The sequence below is a fragment of the Lolium rigidum genome, chromosome 2 (genome assembly GCF_022539505.1).
Source record: "Lolium rigidum isolate FL_2022 chromosome 2, APGP_CSIRO_Lrig_0.1, whole genome shotgun sequence".
Classification (NCBI taxonomy): domain Eukaryota; kingdom Viridiplantae; phylum Streptophyta; class Magnoliopsida; order Poales; family Poaceae; genus Lolium; species Lolium rigidum.
In genome coordinates, this window is record NC_061509.1 from 39,401,500 (window position 1) to 39,419,291 (window position 17,792).

The window sequence follows — 17,792 nt, forward strand, 5'->3', positions numbered from 1 at the left end:
CTGTCCTAGGGGTGCTTTAAAACCCATGCTATGCAAGAACGCGAGTGCGTCCAGGGAACCAAACGGCCTGAAATTTGCTAGGCCGGTGCGAGCCAAGGAACACCCAAGCTACCAAACACGCCCTAAGTATCCACTGCCCGAGAATTCTCAAGTAATACTTCTATTTTCGGTAGATTCAACCTTCTTACTACGGTGACAACAAGACACATTTCCTTATAGGACGGACGGTACTGTAATCGGCCTACTCTCCTTTGCTCACTAGTCTTAACTTATAGATTTCCATCTATGCACTTTTGGTTTGAGAATGTTAAGGGCAAACCATATGTTAGGCCTCGTGGAAAACATGCTTAGACAATATCAAAACAATATCGCATAGGTTTTATCATGTTGTTGATGTAAATTCATAATAGTCTACGTTAAAATATTAAGGGCAAACCATATGTTAGGCCTCGTGGAGGAAGATGCCACACGATAAAATTTCCCTCGTACTCCCTCCGTTCCCTTTTAGTCTACATCTTAGACTAAATATTTGTTTCATAGTAGTCTACGTTTTAGCTTTCTAATAAAAAACAACACAGAAAAACAAGCATTCCTACTCTCATTATTGATTTCATTAATTTTAATGTGCATTGGATTGGTTGAAAATAGTAGTATTAAATGACTTGCTATTTGGTCTTAAAATTTGTAGAATGTAGATTGAAAGAGAACAGAGGGAGCATGTGCTAGTATGTTGAGATTTTTTCAACCTGGATATATGTTTTTTTTCATGTTCACGACTAAAAAATAACACGGGTTTTAAATTGAATAAATGTACTACATGTTTTAATAACTAATGAGTTTCATCGGAATGGTCAGGGTGGGTACAAAGCACCAGGTTGTTTCGACTTGAAATGTGTTGGATTTGTGCCAGTTAAGTATGCTCCAATTAATCCAGGAGATACTATAGAGGGGAAAAGTAAGATATCCATCAAGATTTTCAAGGTGGGATGTCAACTCTCTTACCTTGTTTCTAAATTATTTTACATATTCAAAAAGATAGATATGTTGTGCTTATGTGTTACCTGCAAAGTATTGCTTATTCAAATATTACAAGGATACTTCATCCATTTTTACAGAGTAAAGACGACGGAAACTGGTGGCAACACATTGCCCATGTTGGTGAAAATTTTGCTCCAGTGGGATACTAGCCAAAAGGTCTATTTGGTGGTTTGGCTGACCATGCAAATTATGTAACTTGGGGCGGCTACACTAGGTCACTTGTAGGGGACCCTAGCCCACCAATGGGCAATGGGAATTGGTCAGGAGGCGGCTCTGCTTCATTTCAAGACGTGCAATATGTCAACACTGATGGGAATTGTCATCTTCCAAAGCCCAACGTTCATTCCAGGATAATCATACGGGATGCTATAACGTTGGTGAATTTATGACTGACAAATTCCACTACGGGGGTCCCGGTGGTTGTACTAATTAGCACTGTTATGCACTAAGATAAAATTATCACAATAAATAAAAGTGCTGTCTTTCCTATGTCATTGAATATATGTACTAATTAATCTTCTTGTTGCTCTTGTAATCCATGATTCAGCCTGCGTGACACAAAAAAGGATATCCAGCATCAGTAACCAAAAGTTTCCATTGCTCAGATCAAAGTAAAGGTGGCTATTAGGTCTGGCCTGGAAACATGTCTATCATCCACCAAAACCCTGCCCATCAACAATAGGACCCTATATATGTAATTTTCTCTGTGACTTACATCTTTCTAAAAGGCAAATTTGTAAACGCTCATTAGAAAAAAAAAGATAGAACACCATATTTGGCTGCACCAAGGCAGTTTAGAACAGGTAATCCAGATAAAAGAAGGATAAATAAACATCCAGGAAGTAGCTACCAGGTCTGGCCTCACGGTTCAACCATTCTGAAACACATACTCATATTGCCTGGGAACATGTATATGATCCATATAATAGACGAAAAAAAGATAGTTTTGATGGGTAATCCAGAAGAAGAAAAAACATTCAGGTCAGGCGCAAGGTAGTTCAGAGTTGCCAAGAACACCAGAGTGAGAAATGAGAACAAGAACGCCAATAGGCAGACACGCACCAGTTCATTGTGTAGAAAAAAATGCAGTTTGAACATTGCCTCACTTGCAAATTAAACATGAAACCGGCTTTTCCACAATAAATATTTGCAACCGCAAATTGGCACAAGAAACTGGCCCCCGAAAAAGTTGTGCTACTGTCATTGTGCAGTCCATGTTCTGATGGTTTTCATGCATGCCTCATGTATCAGATGTACTGATCCAACACCAAGCATTTGTAAATCCTTCAACAAAATCTGACCAGACCAGATACAACACCATATCCATTTACAAGAAGCGGCAGTGATCATTAGATGAGCTGATCCTGCTAGTTAACAAGCTTGAGTCATCAGTTAGCAAAGACGACTGAACCCGGTTCTAGTCTGTTGCCCCAGGAGTAGGAATTAAAATCATGCTCTGGTATGAGGATCTCTTCTACCGAAGTCACTACCAGAGACTTGAAACCCCTCGGTAGGCCAAAGCACATTGGCAGGCAGAGCATATATCGATGCTCTACAACCCCAATACATGAAACGATCTCATAGCCTCGTACATGAACTCCAAGCCCAAGTACAATTCCCTTCTAGTGCACTTTAAGAATACATGCAAGGTGCACAAGCCTAGGAGCGAGAACAGACATAGTACCACACCATCACTCTATGATACAAAAAGAGGAACAGATATATAGCAATGCTCATGGAGCAAGATAGCAAGTATATCACTCAGATGACACATGTCCCAACATTACACCAGTAGATCACGCGGGAGCGAAGAAGCGTCAGAAAAGATGCAAATTGGCCTGAGAGGCCTAGAACATAAACAAAACGGAAGACCATTTCCAACAAGTCTCAGACTGCTGCCTAGGAACTTCTCGCTAGTCGATGTAGTCGTCCTCAACGTGATCCACAAATTAACCGCCAGGTGGGTACTCACATCCAAACGTATCTGCAACATCAGGCAACGGTTGCCCAAAAAAAGAGAGAGAAAGCACTGTGAGTACATGGGGTACTCCGCGAGACTTAAAAGATGCAAGCACAAGGGGCGCCATGGAACTTTGGTGCACTCAGTGGCAGCAAAGCATGCGCTAGAACAACCAATAGAGACACGATTCAACTTCCGGCAACTAGAGAAGGTAAGAGAGAGCACAAGGAACCAACTACTCCATCCAATGCATCGTCCCCTTCACATATCACGAGGAAGCAATCTCAAAGGCCCTCACATGGTTGACAATTTTATGAGTTATTATTGTAGTTGTGCTAACTTACTAATCAAGTTATTATTACTTAGGTGCAAGTTGTCTATGATCAAGCGACACTTCTCCAAGTCCTCCATAACCGCGGACAAGGTTTTTCGAAAAGATTTAATCCTACAGGGGTGCACTACTGTATCCACACACGTTAACCCCTCAAACAAGGGTTTTAAAGGAAAAACTTGCCATCAGGATCGCAAAACACAAACCCATCCTCCAAGAAGCCACCTACCCTAAGTTAACCCGTGTAGATAGTCCAGCCAAATCTCCGAGACAGACCTAGTTGTTTGTGTCTACGGCTTCCGAGGATCAGAGCATACACATGGGAAATAACCCAGCATGCTACAAACGCGCATACCACAGCCTATACGTGCATGCAAGAAAAACAGACAAGGGGCTACAAGGCTCGGCTTTCCCAAAAGTAACAACTTCGGACCATAACACGAAAAAGCTTGCATGCACGTAAGAACCAAAAGGAAACTCCCCAAACCTAGTTGTGGCCCTTGGATAAAGAAGCAGATCCGGTAATAGGTCGAGGAGGGGGTCATGGAACCTCCCACTTGTGCTTAGTGCGCTCAGTATTGGATCAGATAACAAAAACTCGGGGTCCTAGAGGACACTAGTGAGCTGTCAAAACAGGCAGCTAGCCCACCGGTGCATCTGCTTAAGCAATTTTAGTTGTTAACATTAAAATAAACCATGAATATCTCCAACAAATTATATCCATTAAGTAGAGCATGCAACAACCTCCCAACATTTCCCGATATAGACAAGAACACTAAGCTTGCACTATGATCGACTCGCAAGGCCAACAGAGCAAACGAGCAAACAGATGATAGGTGGAGGCTATATGGGCTGCGATAAACAGTGGATGGGACAAGTGACTCGAACAAAGCATAGTAACACAAGGCTAGAATATAACAGAGGCAAAGCTGCAAAAACAATAGGAAGCAGGGGGCGCTCGCCTGTCAGATCAGAACTAGAAGCAAAGGCGTGATCCTCTGCAGGGGTGTAGTCGTACTCCTGCTCGTACTCATCGATACCAGCATGTACTCGAAAAGAATCAAACACACCTACATACAAATAAAAGGAGACATTCATAAACATGGCATATGCATAATCAAGTAGTATGATGCACGAAAATATAATAATGCAAGTGATCCATGTTCAGCAAGATTAAGTGGGGTATTTTCTGTAAAGTCAAAGTAATAGATACCAACACATTTAATTAGCTTTAAATGGCTTGAAACATTTTAGCCGAGATGCAAAAGTGGTTATTGATGCATGACATTCAGATTCCTTGTAGTTTTATGATAAAGACAGGCATACTATTTGTTATATTTGGATTTATAGCACTTAAGTTACTCATTTAGCAAGTTTTAATGTTTATAATAGCTGACAAAGTTTTAATTGTTCACCGAAGGAAAAAAAACAGAGATCAAACTTGAATTGGTTGCACGACTTTGAACAAGTTTCATATATAAAACAGGTTGATCTGAATTGATTTGCAAAAGATATAGGCATTTGAACAAAACGGGGTTTTCTGCAATTTGCATGGGCCTGGACGTGATGAAAGAGATTGGATGACCTGGATCTAAAACTAGAACAACCAAGGTTAAGTTTGCAAAACGATGGATCCATATCTGGATCTGGGGGAGATTTTCTCACCGGCAGGGAGCTACCCGAGGTCACCGCCAGGTGGGACCGGAGTGCCGACGACAGCAAAAGAAAGGGGGCAACATCCGCCCCTGGGATTCAAACGCGAGACCTCATGGTCAGATCTGGGTCGAACGAACCAGCTATGCTAGGATGTGTTACTGATTGAGGTGGGGGGCTTGGCCTTTTGATCTGGGAGAGAAAATGCGGTGACCTGGCGCACAGACGAGACTAACAGCGGTGACAATCACTGGCGGCATTGAGGTGTGTGCGGTCGGCAAACATATGCGCAAAGACACGGAAACCTCGTGGTCGTGCTGGTGTAAGTGTGGAGGACAAGGTGGGCGAGACGTGCAAGGAAGAGCTTGTCCATGGCTTCGGCCAAGGCGAGCGTGTTCTCGGAAATGTACAACGGCAAGGCTACGATGACAGAAAAAGACTGAGAAGAGCGGGGAAGGACAACGGAGCTCACCGCGTGGTTACTGGCAAAGAGTTTCGTCTCGAGGACAAACGGAGAAGCCGAAGAGGAAGAAGAGGCTTGTGGTGACCGTGGCGGGCTCGCGCAGAAGACGTAGGTGGTCCATGACATCGATTGCGAAGCTCCGACTCGTGAAGACGACGGCATCCTCGGCGAAGCTCCTGGCGCGACGGGTATGGTGGTGGCATCGTGTATCAAGCAGGTGACGCAGAGGCCAAGCTCCCGGCCATGGCGTCAGTTTCAAGCAATTTCTTTCATGGAGAAGAAAACGAAGGCGAAAAGGAAGGGAGCGGAGAGAGGCGATAGGGGAGATGTGGATCTGGTTCGGTGGTGTTAAAAAGTGGAGGCGGGGCTGGTGCGCTCAAGCACGGCGTCTATGCCACGGTGACGTGAGCGTCCGACTCTCGCGTCGCGCGTGACCAAGGAGAGAAGACGGCAAGGGCGGGGTTAGGTGGTTGCTGGGCTTCAGAATGGTTTCCTGGGCATCCGGGTAGAATTAGGTTAGATAGGTTTTTTCCTTTTCATTTTTATTTCTGCTTTCTTTTCTTTCTTTTGTTTTGAAAGAGATAGAGTTCGGAATTTTTTTTAAAGCTCCTGGAAGTTTTTGAAAACAAAACCTTCACAAGTTTTGCATTTAGATTTGAAGAATAATTTTGAATTCAAAATAAGAAGAGAGAGAGAGGTCTGATATAAACCTTTATGGAATTTTATTAACCATCAAAACAGGTTTTTGATTTGGGACATTTAGTAAAAGAGAGGGAGAGATATAAGAGTTAGTGTTGCTATTTAACCACTCCACAACAAGAATTAAAAAGAATGTGAGAGAAAGAAACCAGAACACAAGTCGCAAGTTTTATGCAATTTGATTAAAAAACCAAGGTGACATGACATGATGCTTATGATGCCAAAACCAAACAAACATGGAAGGGAACTTGGGTAGCTCACTTGGGATGTTACACTTGGGCTGCTGTTCCGCCTCCTTGAGCTTGATCAGGCCAGCTGCCGCTGACACTGACAGTGACGCTGATGGGAGTTGCCCACACGTTTGGGATACTCGCTGATGCTGCAAAACACACAAGATGAATTAATCATCAGATCAATTGTTCCTAACAAGCAGGAATTATGAATGACCAATGATGATCAGACCGGCTGCTGTTTCTCCTCTGCATCATCATCATCAACCTTGATCTGACAATTGTTAGGCAAAAAACAGTTAAACTGACGGATGAGATTGGGTTGTCCTTCTAATATGACCTCCATGATTCTGGCCACGTAACGAACTCTGCAAAATTAGCAGGATTCAACTTTAACCCATGACAACTCAAAATAGAAAGAATCCGTAGATTGTTGTAAATGCTACTGCCCATGCATCACCAACCTCCAGCTTCGAAAATTGCGCATGAACCACACAAACTTCTTGTGCTTGTCAGGTTGGTCTACCAAGCTGTCATTCACAGCCTTGATGTACTGTCCCCAATGGCCAGTAATGGCAAAATAACGCTGGCCCCTGCAGATCTTCATCTTCCTTTGGCGAAGCGGTGCTGGAGCCTTCCAACACAAGTACTGCTGCCATGCCTTGTCGTCTCTTCACAAACAGGGAGATCAAACAGGGAACCATATCAGAAAACAAGGACATCTGACCAAATTGACCGCAGCTTTTATTTGTAAAAAAAGCAACAAGTTGACAGCTAGTTGCATGAAATAATCAGAACCAAAAACCCAGAAAGAACGGCTGTTCTAAAGTGTGTTCTGTCTTTGTATTCACAATATCGAGAAAACATTCCGTGCTGCATGTTTGCTTACTTTTTAAAACATGGTTATAGTTATTCTCCACTGGTAAGATATCAGGAAACTTGTATTAATTACTTTCTGCAACAAAGATCCGACTATCTGTTCACAGTGATATGTTCTCTCTACCTTCTCTGATTGCAAGTACTTTGGAATTGACTTTTGGGGCAAATAGTCATTGTCACTTAGGCTTGCTATTATTTTCCACATTTGTTCCTCCTAGTAGGCAAAGTGGGATTGATTTTCCGTTGGTCTTTGTGAATTTCAGTTTAATGCAGGTTTGAATGAAAGAACTCAAGTAGCATCCCCACCGGCGCCTCCCAAATGGAGGCCGGCAGCAGCGCCGGACAAGCCCTTTGGGGGAGCCGGCAGAAACTGCCGCCATTTGGGGGTCGGCTCCCCACACCGGTGACCCCCAAATGAAGCAAAAAAAGGAAATAAACAAACTTGAAACTACGGCCCTTAGGATTTTTTACAACGATTTGAACGAAATTTAAACTAAACATAGATAAACCCTAGATCTACCGGTGGCAGTCGAAGGCGCTGACGTCAAGCCCGTAGACGCCGTTGTCCGCCCCGTCGCCTCCATCGTCGCCTCCATCGTCAGCGTCCTCGTCCCAGGAGGACGAGAAGCCATTGATGTTGGAGTCGCCGGCATCCAGGTCGATGATGGCGTCATTGTCCATCGCAGACCACCATTTTGCGTACTCCTCGTCGGCGGCCAGCACATCGTTCGCCGTTTCCGCCATAGCCGATCCCCGGCAAATCGGCCAGGTCGTCAGGTCCACAGACAGACGTCTAGTGCCGGAGGTAGGCGTCCACCTTCTTGCCCTCCTTCGGCGGTGGCGGATGCGCCGGTGCCTGCTGCTTGCCAGGGTGACGAAAGAACATGCAACCTTGAGGCTGCGGCTCGAGGTCGGGGTCAGCTCGGGATTCGGTTTCCAGAACACTATGCCGGAGGAGCGTTGAGGGGGCGGCGAATGCTTCGCCTTGGGAACGCAGAGAGGCGGCCCTCATCGCGATGAGCTGTTGAAGGATAACGAAGGCCATGCTTGGCGTCGAGGTGGGGACTGGATAACCCGCCAAGGAGGTGGTGGGGGTGGCGTGGGCCTGTACCCGTAGGCGCGGAGCACCTCATCGACGTTCCGGCCGTCCCACTACACGTGGCAACCTAGAAGGGTGTACGACCCACCGTATAAGCCACAGGTGACTGTGAGGGCCACCTAGCACTCCATCTCGAACAACGACACCCACGGTTTGTAGTGCCTAATCTGGATCGGCATGCTACGCTGGCGGCAACGTCGCCCACCTTTCGACGATGTATTCCTCCATCTTGGCGCCTAGGGGGATCAGTAGCACGGCATACCCACCCGCGCTGATCCGCCAGCTCGATGGCAGCCGCTAGTCCGGCGGCACCGGCAGGTGGTTCGCGAAAAGAACCTCCACCTCACCGATGCATAGCTTCTGCAGTTTGTACCCGTTGCCGCTGAACCTGCCTGCTTCTTCATTTTTCGCCATCGGCAATTCTGCATGGTGTCTACAAGAGGGGAGTGTGTGTGAGGCGGCAAGGGCTATATAAAATGATTGGGAGAGTGGCTGGTCTTCTCCATTAACGCTGGCGTCGCGCGCCGAGCCCTCACACATCGGATATCTGCGGTGACGCTTGACGATTCAATGCCTCGGGAACCGCCGCTCTCGAAACACCGAGCCGGGTCGTCTATTTTACGCTGACCAGCCGCCGTAGTCGCTGCCAGGGGGTGTGCCCCGTCTGGACCTCTTCACATCGGGGCCAACACGGTAGTCACGGAAAATGTTTTGGGCTGCAACAAGTACCGGCACGGCTTTGGGGTGCCGGTGTAGCGTGTTTTGGGGGTGGAGCCCCCAAAGCCCAGCGGGGATGCTCTTAAGTATGGCTACTTTCTTGTCAAAAATAAAGTTTTGAATGTATTACTGTCATAATATAATCCACACCCATTCATACTGAAGTAGGTCAAATTATTTTGTTACACTTACATGAATGATCCATTTGCATCAATTATAGTCAATACTTTTGGTACTAGTTTTATAGTGCTAGAGAAGCATGGCGATCTTTTGGCCACGTTGATAACTCGTGTCATCAACTCTGCTATTACAGAAAAACAATTCTTGGAGCAATTGCAATTCAGCTTACAGAGAGTTAGAACATCTCTTGAGTTAGAACAATACTTTTGGTACTAGTTTTATACAATTCCATGAGTCCAAATGCCCAATTGCACACCTTAAAAGGGTGCAATGTTTACATGAGCTGCATGTATCTTGCATGTATTTAAGGAGTATAAGGTGTTATATTCCATGGTAAGTTGCATGTACTTAGATGTCAGCTTTGTCAAGGCGTTCACTTAAAACAGACAGTATCTCAAAATGGTTTAAATTCTTGTACTTGATTATGGTGAAATACAGGTGCTAGAAACCATTTAAAAGATAAACTTTCAACAGTAGTTGAGTATTTACCCCTTGCGTTCATTATGTGTTGTTACGTTGTCACTTCCACTCCGTTTCTCATTATCATCATCACCCTCGCCACTTCCACTATGCTCATCACCATCCTCATCACTTCCACTCTGCTCACCATCATCTTCATCACCTCCAATCTGTTCACCATCATCATCATCCTAATTAGCAAAACACACAAAACTAACTCAAAAATTAAACAACCAGCAAGAATTAACAATCATATGAGCTATTCCTGACAACCAGGATTTACGAATGGCAAAAGATGAACAGACCGTCTTCTCAAGTTCGATTTGGCAATGAATGGGCAAGAAAACATTGAACTGGCGCATGAGTTCAGGTTGCCCAGATAACACGTCCTTCATGCTTCTGGCCAGATAACTAACTCTGCAAAATTAACAGGATTCAACCTAATCATCACAACTCAGAACAGAAAGAATCAGTAAATTCTTGTAAATGATATTGATGATGCATCATTTACACGTAGCCTTGCTTCAGCTCCCTCAGGAACTGGTCGAAGTCCTTGAGCTTGTGAGGTTGGTCCGCCAAGCTGTCCTTCACGTCACTGACGTATTGTGTCCAGTTGCCAGTAGATATCATACTATGACGGCCGTGGGCAGTCACCAGCCTCTGGCGGCATAGAGGACTCGGAGGAGGCTCGTATGACCTTCTCTTGGCCACCCTTCACAACCAGGGGGGGCGAAAGGGGAAGACCATAAATAAGAAGAGGACACCGAATTCATACTGGCAACACCTTGTATTCATCAAAATTGACGAGAATAAAAGGGTATATCAGCTTGCACGAGAAAATTGGAAAATGAACAATTGCTCTAAAGTGCAGTCTAATCTTTTGTTGTGTACCCACTGGATGCATGCCTACTCTCTGCGATAGGTACATATTTCGATTATCTACTGGTATGATCCATCACGAACACTTCTTTATTACTTTCGGCCACAAATGGTAGGACATTTATTCATTATGATGTGTTCTATCTACCTTCTCTGTGATTTCTGAGAGAACTAGAACTTTTCACTTAGGCTTGCACTAAAAGTTTTTGATAAACATATCTTTCTGGTTGTGGTCAAAGGATTGTTTTTCCTCTGATCTTGTGAAGTTCAGACCAGTACAGATTGTGATGAAGAAATTAAGAACATCCCTCGGGTACTGCTACTTTCTTGTCGACGAGGTTCAGTACTTTGATAATAAGTTTATATAGTGCTAGGGAAGTATCGTGATCTTTTAGTCTTGTTGATGACTCATCAACTCTGCTACCGCCAAGGTGTTTGCCTGTTCATCTTCCAGTTGCTCCTTACCAATGAAGAAAGAATAAGCTTACAACAAGAGTCCAATGCACATCAAGACCCAAGGCCGCTGTGTTTCCATGAGCATAAGTTTTTCATGGTACATGCATTAAGGAGTGTGTGTGACATTAGATGCCAGGTTGTGCTGTAGCTTTCAGAAGGTGTTTTGTTACCGCTTATTTGACAGACAACTATTAACAAAGGACTAAATTTTTTTTAAGTCAACTATATCAAATACAGTTATATATACTATTATAAAGATAAACTTTGCAGCAGAAGTTGAGTATTTACACATTGCTTTCACTGTCGCTTTTGCCATTGGCAGCATCTCTCTTCCTCTTGTGATTCCCGGGAGGCTTTAGAATTGGGTTGTTTGTTGTTTCCTTATCACTTCCACTCTGACTATGCTCATCGCTTCTACTCTGCCCATCATCATCATCACCACCACTTCTACTCTGTTCATCACTGTTCTCATCACTTGTACTCTGCTCATCACCATCCTCGTCCCTTTCACTCTGCGTGTCACCATCCTTGTCACTTTCACTCTGCTCATCAAAATCCTGGTCGTTTCCAATCATCTCACAGTCCTAGTGAGCATATCCAAAATTATCTGGTCACTTGACTAGCTAAAGCTCAGGAAAACAAAACCCAACAGGAGACCAAGAAAATGGTAAACATTATCAAAATGAAGAAAATGCTGAAAATCAAGATAAGCACAAGTTCCTGCAAGGAAATCCTAGCAATCAAAACTCAGGTTGGCCATACTGGAACAAAATGAGAGGCCTTGCCCTAGAAATTTGGTACATACTAGATACTACCATGTGAACCTGGGGCTTGTTCGTTTTCATGCTACAAAAAGCGCTCCTTGCAATAGGACATACATGGTTATGTTATCAATTATTCAATTTCATATTTTCCCTAGGATTCAGATCGTAAGGCCAACAATAGCCAGGAGCGCGGAAGCACTGTAGAGCTAATATGTAGCCTTTCTACAGCAGACAACTCATGCATGCAGCCTTTGAAGAATTTGGATGCTTCGAATCGTATTTTCCTTAGTGTTTTTCATTATTTGCCAAAAGAGAACACCCATGAAAATACGGTTCTTGGTTATAAAGGAAAACAAGACTTCTTCGTCGATGTGTTTTAGTAAAACAGCTCATGACCATACACTATGAGGCAAGTACTGAATCTCGATTAAAAGAACATTTAATCAACCAGGTTTACTTAGTCATCTGGACACAACATTCTATGACATTGACTAGATACATATAGCAAGACAGGGTCCTAAACAAATAAACAAAGTAAACATGGTTCAGTCAGTGTGAGCTTGGCCATATAACTGGAAAGACAAAATACTTACATTTGAAATTGAAGAGGCACGCCTGCGCTTCTGAGTAGTTTTTTCTTGCCCATCTTTCTCCACCGTTTTTGTTTCAGAAATGTAATCTTCTTTTACTTTTTGCCTAGGATTACTGTTTTTCAGTTTATCCCTTGTAGTTACAGCTGGATCAACAGACCTAGATTTTTTATGTGTCTCACTGATATCCTTGTAGTGCTTCTGGACAGATTCAACGTGCCAGCATTTGAGTCTTTGGATTTCATCATCTTTCTCCTTGACCAAGGAGTGCATTTTCTGTACCTTCATTTTGGCACCAATAGCTTCTGCTCGCAATATGACAATCTCATGATCCTTCTTTTGGGTCAAAACTTTCTTTTTCTTCAGGAGCTTAGTGTAGTCCTGCTGCATTACACTCAACTGGTTCTGTACAGAATTCTTTTCCGAGACTAATGCAAAAAGATCCTTGTCGTGACTCCTTTTGGCTTCCACAGCTTCTGCTTGCAATCTGTCAATTTCAGCATCCTTCTTTTGGGCCAACACCTCAAGCTCATCTACAGTCTTCTGAAGCTTTAGTGCTGCTTCGGTAGCTTGTGCCGCCTCCACTTCCTTGTTCTCCAGGAGCTCGGCGTAGTCCTGCTGCATTACATCCGATTGGCTACGCAGAGAATCCTTTTCCGAGAGCAATGCGGAAACTTCCTTGTCCTTCTTAGAGGTCAGCGTCTCATAAGCTTGCTTTAGTTTTCTTAGCTCTGCACTCAAATCGCTTGCAATGTGATCCACGGCGTCCTGGTTCAGCTTTGCGCATCCTCCAACTTCCTTCAGTTGCATAAAAGAACGATTTACGAAAATCAATGAGAAGCACACCACAAACTAGACTGCATGTTCTGAGCTATGCAGATTAGGCTTTGGTATAAGTACCTTGGAGTTGGGGGTTTCCGCACAAGTTCTGGAATCATCATCCAGGTCACTATCTCTGAGTTCTACATTGACGACAGAACAGAAGGCAATGTAATTCAGAAGCTATTAGTTGGAAAATCCTAAGAAGAGATGGTAGTACAGAATGTCCACCACAAGCAGCACGAATATGAAACATTAGGAATTTACCGGCAAGCTTCTGATCTGCACCGAGAAGCAGCTCCACGTATGCTGCCTCCCATCTCATCTTCCTGGTCGGATCCGCCTTCCTTCCGCACAAACGAAACACCAGCTAGCATCAGAAAGAACCCGAGAGATCGATCGAAACCCAAAGAGGAACGGGGGGAATGCAGCTAGGGCGTGGACGAATCACCTGCAGCTTCTTCCTGGCGTCGGCGGCTTCCGCACGCAGCCTGTCCGTCTCGGCGTCCTTCTCCCGCGCCGCCGCCTGAAGCTCGTCCACGGTCCGCTGAAGCCTCCGCGCCACCTCCCAGGACTCTCGCTGCACCCTGTCAGCCGCCTCCAGGCGCGCGCAGTCGGCGGCGAGGACCTCCGTCTGCGCTTGGCTCTTGCACGCCATCGCCTCCACCCGGTGGAAGATGGGCAGCCACTCGGCGCTCCGGCCGCGCTCACCACCGCCTGCTCCGCCGCAGCCGTCGGCCATGGTTCTAAACGGAGGTGACCCGACTGACGGAACGGGCCTTAGAGGGCTTCAGTAGCTCTTCCTAATTGGGCTTAGGCCTTGTGGGCCATGAAACTTACTGGGCCGCCTGTGATCATCTAAGGCTCGAGCCTGAAGACGCTCAGAAAAAAAACTAGCCTGTGTTAATTCCTGCGCTAGTCACAATAATTGTCCTGCAGTTAATGAGTTACAGCCAACGTGAATAAATAGTACTGTACTATATAAAATCTTTTATCCTCACTGTACCCAGCACAAAATCTTTTGTGGTCAGTATAAACTACAGAGTATATCTGCATGCAATACAGCTGTATCTGTAAATGGCAAGCAATATTGCATTTCCATAACGTATATTAAACATAATAAAGTTTAGCCGGAAATATATATATCCGTGTATATACAGCTGTGTCAATAATTTTTCATAATGTATAGGACATTAGGACATACCATTCAATTTCCACCATAAAGGAGTATATCACAGCCAGCTAGCACAGTAAATGTCGTACATAATTGTTTCTTCCAAGACTATTTACATGTATGTAAAAAATGTATTTCCTCCCCCCCCCCCCTCCCCTATATAAACTGTTTACTCGGATTCTATGGTATCCGCCTTTGAGGATAGTACAAGCCTTCACATTCCTTCTTGAGAAAATGGCAAAACTTGTGAGCATCTTCTTGCTAATTGTTATATGTAGCCTTGATAATGTTTCCACGGGATGGTGTCACAGACCTTATCTTTGGGGAGATATGCAATTCAAGACTAGGGCATCCTCCAATGGGAGCGTAGTATCAACCGAAGTTGAACCACTAGATAACAAGAGGTTCGACCATGTAAGTTCAGTCCTCTCGATGGTACATTCTTATATCATATATATCATGTTAAGATTTATTTTTGTACCTATGTTTTTTCTGATGAGAGCTTAGCAAAAAGAAAATTCTTATTGAGAACTTATCGGGACATGGAAATTTGATTTATATAATAAACATATAAAACCTTTGGCCAATACTCTTGAAAAAAAAAACTTTGGCCAACTAAGTATAAATTTTGAGTTTCTTCATTCAATGGTCTCCATGGTTCAACATCATTTTTCCATATCAAAAAGTTTGCTACCTTAGATATTCGTCTGAATCCTAGTAACACCAAGGAATTTTTTTAATGTTCAAACTACTACTAGAGTATAATTTCTCTCTACTTTCATGTTGGCATATCGTTATCTAATGCATTTCCAAAGACAACTGACAAATATGACATAGACTTCATCGAAATCCATCGGAAGGCAATACTAATTATGCTGATATTTCTTTGCAGCACGCAGGTTACACATCATTACCAGATGTTGTAACAAAATTTTATGGCGCCATTGCAACTTTCGATGTTTACGAATCATCGAGTGCCAATGACGGACAAATAAGTTCTGCAGTCATGGTCGGTAATTACGAGTATCCTCATATTGATACTCTAAATATTATACAAGTTGGATGGAATGTAAGTTAGTTTGTCCTCTGATGTTACAACTTTTTGTGTCTAAAGTATTCATTTTCGGTAATTCTCACGTATTTTGTTTCTACTTTGTGCAGATTCAACCTTCTCTCTATGGTGACAACAAAACACATTTCCTAATAGGATGGTCGGTATGTAGTTAATTACCACATTTTCATCCCAGGGTTCAGATCATGTCTCTTTCAAGAATTGTTTTTATATGGGATTACACATCGCTATCATTGTGCTAGCACGGAATTAAGCCCAAACAACATTCTGCAAGATATCGTTTTAATCCTAAGAGACATCGGTTATAGCGCAATAAATTTGTATCCCACATAGTTGTTAGCATGTTGAGATTACTTTCATGTTCTTGGGAAAACAAAATTAGGTTTATGAGATCTATACACTATTGGATTTCTATAACCCATGATTTTCCTGGAATGTCAGACTGATGGATACTCATCAACGGGATGCTTTGACTTGAAGTGTGATGGATTTGTACTAGCCAAGCATGCTCCTATAACTCCCGGAGACACACTTAAGGGGAAAAGTAAGATGTCTTTCAAGATATTCAAGGTAGGGACGTCAACTTTCTTATAATGTTTATAATTTCTATTGGCTATTCAAACAGTTGGATTATTGCTCGTATGTGTTACATGGAAACTAAGAACTGCATTAATCATTTTTATAATAATTGAATGGAAAGTATTTTTACTTAAATTTTAGGACGATTTGAGTAAGTCCATCTATATAACAAGTGTACTTCAATCATTTCGCAGAGTAAAGACAACGGAGATTGGTGGTTACACTTTGCTCATGCCGGTCAGAAGTTTGCTCCCGTCGGATACCGGCCGCAAAGTCTTTTCAATAGTTTGAAATTCTATTCAAATTATGTAAGCTGGGGTGGCTATACTACATCTTATGGAGAAAAGCGCAGCCCGCCAATGGGCAATGGGCACTGGCCAGGACCAGACTCGGCTGCATTTCAAGATATGCAATATGTCAATGAAGATGAGACAACCTACCGTCCTGGTCCAATGCCCGGCCTTCAAAGTTGGGTAACCAACCAGGAATGCTACAAAGTCAGTGATTTCATGATTGACCACTTCAGTTATGGGGGACCTGGCGGTTGTACTAATTAATACTGCTATGCACTACGATATACTAGTACTACTATTATAATCAACAATAAAGACATTTTTCAAGTTATTATATTATTTTGTTCCTTTCCATATATAATATGTCTTGAGGAAAAGGGTCCTCATGCGAAAAACCAGTTCTCAACCTGAGCTCATATGCTCCTGGTTAAATAAAAAAATGAAACAGCGAATTTTTTTATGAAATTCTTGTAGAATGAACATGAACAGTGACCAAGAAGCGGCTATGCAACAGTGGCCAAGAAGCTATCTCGTTTGGCGATGCAAAAAGCGGCTGCAGTACATTAATACATCCTGCTATGCTATGCCGCAAAGTACTTGATCTTTCCACTAGCCCATTGCAATAGATCGCAACGGCCTTTAAAGCATTTTCGTCATGAAAATAAACAGGTACTAAAATAATAAGTCCAACTCGACGAGAATGAACCATCAACAGAGTTAGCCCGACAGGTAATAGTAAATAACTCAACTTATAGAACTCTCCAGCGAAAAGTGTTGCAATGTTTTGTGAAAAATCTCAGGAAAAAACAGTATAGACAAGCATTACTGACTACTACTGGTCACTTCATTGTTTCTTGCATGCGTTACTGCATCAAGCTACCAACCTTCAAGATACATCGATACATCGATCAGAGAACAAACATAGTTTGACGAAAGAGCAGAGCCAGCCAACCAGGCCACAACTTCTTGGTTTCTGTTCCTAAAATTAGCATAAATATGAGTAATGCTACATCTCCGGAAGAAATTTGCGGAATCATCTTACGGAAGCATCCGTGGCATCCATCAATTGGGTAGAGTCACGCTGTGGGCCCATGAGAATTCAGTCCGGTAGAACAGCAGCAGGCCACGCATGTCCGTAAGTTGATTTCCGTAACAGTTTGTCTGTAGACCCAGCATTATTGCATAAATATTTGGTCGATCCAGCTTTTCGCTGCTGGAGAGTCTCACCAACACACGCAGTGACCACCTTCAAGCCCTGGGCAAGTGCATATGCAACCTTGTCTCCAACAAACTGCATTCAATAAATGGGAGGCAAACCTCTTGAAGCAAGAACTAGAGAAGAGCAGGAACTTGTGACTGACTATCAAGACTAAATAATACAGTAAGAATCTTAGGAAATAAGAATTTACGCAAAACACTGCATTCACAAGTTACTGCTAACTTACTATGACAGATTTT

At 43.4% G+C, this 17,792-nt stretch overlaps 2 protein-coding genes across 2 annotated transcripts in view; both read right to left on the bottom strand.

Annotated features, from left to right (window-relative positions):
• Window positions 1-6,600: 6,600 nt before the first annotated feature.
• Window positions 6,601-11,241, bottom strand: LOC124689553. The gene is made up of 5 exons (XM_047223066.1): window positions 10,220-11,241; window positions 10,014-10,125; window positions 9,739-9,878; window positions 6,839-7,045; window positions 6,601-6,742 (listed from the first exon to the last, which is right to left on the bottom strand). The coding sequence occupies exons 1-5, from the start codon at window positions 10,336-10,338 to the stop codon at window positions 6,601-6,603; spliced, it is 720 nt and encodes a 239-aa protein (XP_047079022.1). The 5' UTR covers window positions 10,339-11,241.
• Window positions 11,235-17,792, bottom strand: part of LOC124689554 (YTH domain-containing protein 1-like) — a 45,976-nt gene continuing 39,418 nt past the window's right edge. Inside the window, exon 5 of the mRNA XM_047223067.1 lies at window positions 11,235-11,627. Within this exon, the coding sequence (XP_047079023.1) occupies window positions 11,328-11,627 (300 nt within the window). The 3' untranslated portion in view covers window positions 11,235-11,327. The remainder of the gene's footprint in view (window positions 11,628-17,792) is intronic.